The sequence below is a fragment of the Chanodichthys erythropterus genome, chromosome 16 (genome assembly GCF_024489055.1).
Source record: "Chanodichthys erythropterus isolate Z2021 chromosome 16, ASM2448905v1, whole genome shotgun sequence".
In the NCBI taxonomy this organism is placed as follows: domain Eukaryota; kingdom Metazoa; phylum Chordata; class Actinopteri; order Cypriniformes; family Xenocyprididae; genus Chanodichthys; species Chanodichthys erythropterus.
Window position 1 is genome coordinate 9,185,920 of NC_090236.1, and position 5,758 is coordinate 9,191,677.

Here is a 5,758-nt window from a genome sequence, read left to right on the forward strand (position 1 = left end):
GATGCATTTATCGGAAGATTTTCAAAGAAAAACGACTCACCATGCAATTCGTGTCTCACTGTGATTCATCACTCCACACACAACTTGCCATATTACCATATACCATACCCCCCCCCCCTTTTTTTGTACTGAGATTATTAAATACTTTAGAAGTTCTTTTCATCGTTAGCTCATGTTAACTAATGTACTAATGTTAACAAATGGAGCATATTTCCTTTACTTATTACTTTTCCACTTCATCATGAAAATAATTATTAGAACAAATAAATCAAGAACAAGTGCAGAGGATAATCATGTAACATTTTATTTAGTATTCATTTAACATTTTCACAAGAATATACTGTACTTTTATGTAAACCATGATACTCAAGTGATTATCTTCTTTATGCACCATAGTATTTAAATGGAACTGTGAGGTATCTCCACTGATAGTGGTTGATCTTTTAATCATGATAGGTTTTCTGTTGTAGATAAAACTTTTTTCAATTAGGTTTCACACATTTCTCACATATGATGAACCTGCTTTAATCTAACCATATTTACCACTTTATTCACAAAATATTAATCTCCAAAATGCATTCACAAGAGCACCATGCTGCATATGTCTTGTGTTGATGCAAGAGCGGACGTTGTTGCCTGAATGCCCGTTGTAATTTAAGTAAATTACATTTTCATAAAATTGAAATCGTTGCTTCATAAAATTCAGGTTAAAGCACTGGAGTCACATGGATTACTTTTATGATGTCTTTACTACCTTTCCAGGGCTTGAAAGTGGTAGTTGCATATATCAATGGATGGACAGAAAACTCACAGATTTCATCAAAAATCACCACTTGTGTTCCGAAGATGAATGAAAATCGAAAAGGGTGAGTAATTAAAGACAGGATTTTTATTTTTAGGTTAACTATCCCTTTAACAATCAATATGAACTTTGTCTCTTTTATTAATTTTTTTTAGAAGAAAGTAATACCCAATAGAATCCAGACAGCAATTGGTAGTAGCGATCCACTCAGCCACATTAAGAAACACTCGCACAAAGTCCACATCAGATGAATAATTTTGCAGCAAAAGACCAATATGGACAGGTGTGAAGCAAACTATGAATGTGAACATGTTTGCAGCGATAATAGCAGCAATGTTTTTCCTTTCCACTCTATCCCTTCCCTCAACATGCCGAAGCGATCTGACCAGGATGTAGATGGTTTGTGTGGAGCAAAATATGAGGATGACTACTGGTATAAGATACCCTAAAATCTCTAAAACCACCAAAAAAGGTATTTTGAGTTTGAGTTCCACCTTTCGATCATAACAGTGCTGTAACATGTCTGGGAGAAATTCTTGATAGTTACGAGAGCAGATCACTGCTATGATCACCCAGATGATAATGCACTTTGTGATGGCGATCATCCTACTTTTGGAGAGCAGTGCCTTGGCAAGAAATGGAAACCTGACAGCTATGAATCGGTGGAAGCTGATGGCTGTAATGATGAAGATACTGCAGTACATGTTGGAGAATTGGGTGCACAGCAGGAATGTACACAAAAAGCTTGGTGTTATTGGACAGAAGACCTCCAGTATCTTGAAGGGAAGAATAAGAATGGCCAGGAAGTCGGCAAACAGCAGGTTGAGCATGTAGATGTGCGTGTCTGTCCAACGCTTGATGCGACAGAAAATGCACAGAGCTGTGACGTTGAGGGAAAAGCCCACTATGAAGACGGGTATGTAGGCCACACGTTCAAAGAGCTTGAGCTTGAGTGCTGCCTCTGTGTGGTTCATCCGTGAATTGCAGTTAAATTCAATCTAGAAGAGAGCCAGTAGAATTGTATGAAGAGTTTGTAGTTACTTCAGTGGGGAAGCAGTTTGCAGAGGTTTCACAATTTTGTAGATGGTACTTTTGTGTTACAAGTTTTGAGCAATCAAACCGCATGTAAAAAAAAAATGAACGTATTCACATTATGCTGCAGATACTTCACTTTTCTTGATAAGAATCTTTTAATCAATTGGTGTTTCTGTGGTTTTTAGTGGATGTGTAAAGTCAGTTCACACAGTTGAAGCAGTATAGTTTATCACATTAAAGGAACAGTTCGTGAAAAAATGAAAATTCTCTCATCATTTACTCACCCTCAAGTTGTTCCAAAGCTGTATAAACACAAAAGAAGATATTTTAAAGAATGTCTGTAACCAAACAGTTGATGGACCCCAATGACTTCCATAGTAAAAAAAAATTCCATACTGAAGAAGTCATTGGGGTCTATCAACTGTTTGGTTACAGACATTCTTTAAAATATATTCTTTTGTGTTCAGCAGAAGAAAGAAATTCATATAGGTTTGGAACAACTTGAAGGTGAGTAAATGATGAGAGAATTTTCATTTTTGGTAAATCTATTCACTTAATCTATTGATCATCATGTAAATGTGTAACAAACTTCTTTTTTGTGCGTAATATCCAGCTAAATGCTTTCTGTAGAATAAAACCACATGGTTTGATATTTTACTATTTAATGCAATGATATTCACATTTTTTAAAATGTGGCTCAAGCATCTAAATATTTTTAGGGCTACTATACTTCTGAGTATATAGAGCAAAGTGAAGATAAGCATGGTGAAACATTCAGCTTGCTGTAACAAACACAGTGTGGTTTGAATCAGTCATGTATCTTTACGTAGACGAAGACAGGAAGTGTAGAACTGTGTGGTTAGACAAAGCTTTAACAACTGACTTTAAGTTTATAATGAATAATAAGTTGACTCACAAAATTGTTTATGATATGATGTTGTGATGTAAAATTGTTTTATATTATTATGCAATACATATTTGATAAATTAAATCTTTTGCTTTAAAGCCTAATACAAAACCATAACATGTAAAATGTAAAGTTTTTAATGATCTCACATTTATAATAATAAGTTTTGCTAGTATATTCCTGTTACAGTGTGTATGATAACATGCATAGAGAATCTTGTTATATAATTTTAGTGTTTGTTATTTTACTTTATTATTATTAATGTATTTTTATTGCTCTTTATTTTATTGCTATAAAGCATATGGTAAATTCATGTTGTTTCTGTGCTATATACATATAAAAGGTGTAAATAAGAACATTGACATAGAAATCAATGTCAAATCAAAAAAGATTCTGTAAACTATTCTTGATCATTTAAACGCTTTCACTTGAAAATCTTCAGCTGTCATGTTAATGAAACAATTTTTATTTTATTTTATTTTATTTTTTTACTTATTCTTTCATTTCCCTAACTGACAACAAGAACAACTCACCATGGTTTATAGCTTGTTCTTCTCTTCTGAGGCTGTCAGCACTGCGGCTCTCAATGGTGTGATAAGCGCTGGGTTTTAAAGAACTGAGATGCACACGTAGGCTGGTGGTTGCGTGAGCTGACATCATGCGTCTTTCCTCTGCAGATGCTGAATGATGTGGTGAGTTTTGAATAATGTTGAACTTTAAAATGAACTGTGAGTTGTCAGACTTCCATCGGAAGTTTTGGTTACGTGCAGTTCTTATATGGTTTGTCATGTATATTATTTGAAAAAAGAACAGCCATTGTGAAATGCACATACTAGAAAACATTCATGCTTGCCTGCTCATTCGACACTCCGATACTTAATTATTATGGTCATGGTTGCAAAGGTGTTCTGAGTGTTTAGCATGTCAGTATTGCTAGTGTGTTTTGAGTGGTTGCTAGGTGCTTACTTTGGCCTTAGAAAAAAGAGTCCACCCTCAAGTTTCGATTATACTGTATTCTGGTTCCTCCTTCAATGTAAGTCTTTTTTAGCTGTTTTATTTGCAAACAGCATTCAAATCTTGTAGATTGTTAAATGGTTAGTTAACCCAAAAATTGAAATTCTGTCATTTATTACTTACCCTCATGTCGTTCCACACTCGTTTTTGTACGTTCTGACGCAGAACCCGGAAGTGCTGCACTGCGTGTACAAGTAAACAGCGTACGAAAATGACAGGAGAGAGAAGAAATTTTTGAAGAAAGTTATTTTTGTTTTGTTTTTGTGCACAAAAAGTATTCTCATCTCTTCATAACATTAACTTTGAACCACTGTAGTCACGCTGACTATTTTAACAATGTCTTCACTACCTTTCTGGACCTTGAATGTGGTACTTACCTTGCTTTCCATGGGAGATAAAAAAAAAACCTCTTTCTCAAAAATATCTTAGTTTGTGTTCCGAAGATGAACGAAGGTCTTACGGCCTTTTCAGACAGGCGCGGAATGCGCTGCGCTGGGTTCAGCATAGCATTTCAGATACAAAGCGATTTGAGCTAATGTTACGCTGGCCAGAGCAAAGTAGGCGGAGTTTTTAAAACTTTTAGCGAGAGTTATATATCTATAAATGTGTAGTCAGTTGATGCCCCGTTTCTATTGGCTGTGTGGGTAATCGTCACAGAGCGCAGCGGCGAAAATTGAACTATTTTGAACTTTGACCGCGGTGTTACGGGTCTACCCGTGAAAGTACACTGGAACGGCAGACAAACCCGTGACTTCCCACCCGTGAAGTTGTACCAGGGCTGCGTTCCACTACAGTTTTAGACACGCACTCGCGAACTTCGCTAAACACTTCACCTCAGGGGAATCCCTGCTGCCATATTGAAGTGCGTTCCACTTCCTGAAGTGGACGAGGGAAGTTTATATGGACAGACCCTCGCTCCCTCGATTTTGACCTAGGGAACGACGAGTCTACAGCAATTTCTCAATATGCGTACTTGTGTTCTTGTGAAACGTCATCAGTCGCTGTCCAAGTACTGTTCCAAGGCTGCGTTCCAGTTCGTTTTTAAAATGCCCTTCCCTCGCTAACTTCCCTCAGTCTCGTTGGCTGCGTCCGAAAACTGGAAAATGCTGCCTTCTGAGGACACATTTCAAGGTAGTAAGGCATCAAGGCACGTCCGAATTCAATGTTAGCTTCACTTCCTGTCTCAGGAGATACCTTGTTCAGATCGATTTTTGAAGGAAGCATAGATGTATCCTTAGCTGCCTTTGATATCCCACAATCCTGTGCTTTCCATTCTGTGACAGTTGAGCTCGAAAAATAAAGTTGGCGTCCGAAAGTTGCGTTTGCTGCTCAGTTTGTGTATAAATGTACGATTTTGACAACATATTTCAATTTTGATATAATTTCTATCGAGAAATTACTACTGTAATAATTAAATATTTGTTTAGTTCTCACCAAAGCTCGCGCTATATTGCTGTAGATCATTAAACCGTTAGGCTGCCTCAGAAGTCTGTCCGAAATCAGTTAAGTGAGGTGCCTTCATGCACAAACGCTGCCGTACAAGTCATTCTCTTATAAGACAGCGAGGCAGCAAGACAGCTACCTAGGTTTTCGGATGCAGCCGTTGACTCGGATGTACGTCATTGTTTACGTTGCACGAGTGCCCACTTCTGGCAGAACCTTTGCAATGGGCTGAACTGGAACGTCAGCCCTTGATCACTTGGAATCCGCAATGGAGCTGATTAATTATTTATTTTTTCCCCTTACAAAATTGTTTAATACATCATTCTGTATGTATATATGTACTATATATATTTTTAAAAAATAATTAATAGCTATATCATAGAATTGTTTGTCATGGGGTAAATTAAACGCGATATGCGGTGACATCTCGATCGTGTTGCATTGTGGGTTATGGAGCTGCCTGAAGTGTACATATGAAGTAGACTCGCTCCCTAGGTTAAAATCGAGGGAGCGAGGGTCTGTCTGTACAGGGAGTGCAGAATTATTAGGCAAGTTGA

General features: G+C 37.1%; 1 protein-coding gene across 1 annotated transcript; it reads right to left on the reverse strand.

Moving 5' to 3' along the window:
- Positions 1-294: 294 nt before the first annotated feature.
- Positions 295-3,413, reverse strand: gpr35b (G-protein coupled receptor 35 b). The gene is made up of 2 exons (XM_067363569.1): positions 3,278-3,413; positions 295-1,800 (listed from the first exon to the last, which is right to left on the reverse strand). The coding sequence occupies exons 1-2, from the start codon at positions 3,278-3,280 to the stop codon at positions 913-915; spliced, it is 891 nt and encodes a 296-aa protein (XP_067219670.1). The 5' UTR covers positions 3,281-3,413; the 3' UTR covers positions 295-912.
- Positions 3,414-5,758: the final 2,345 nt, after the last annotated feature.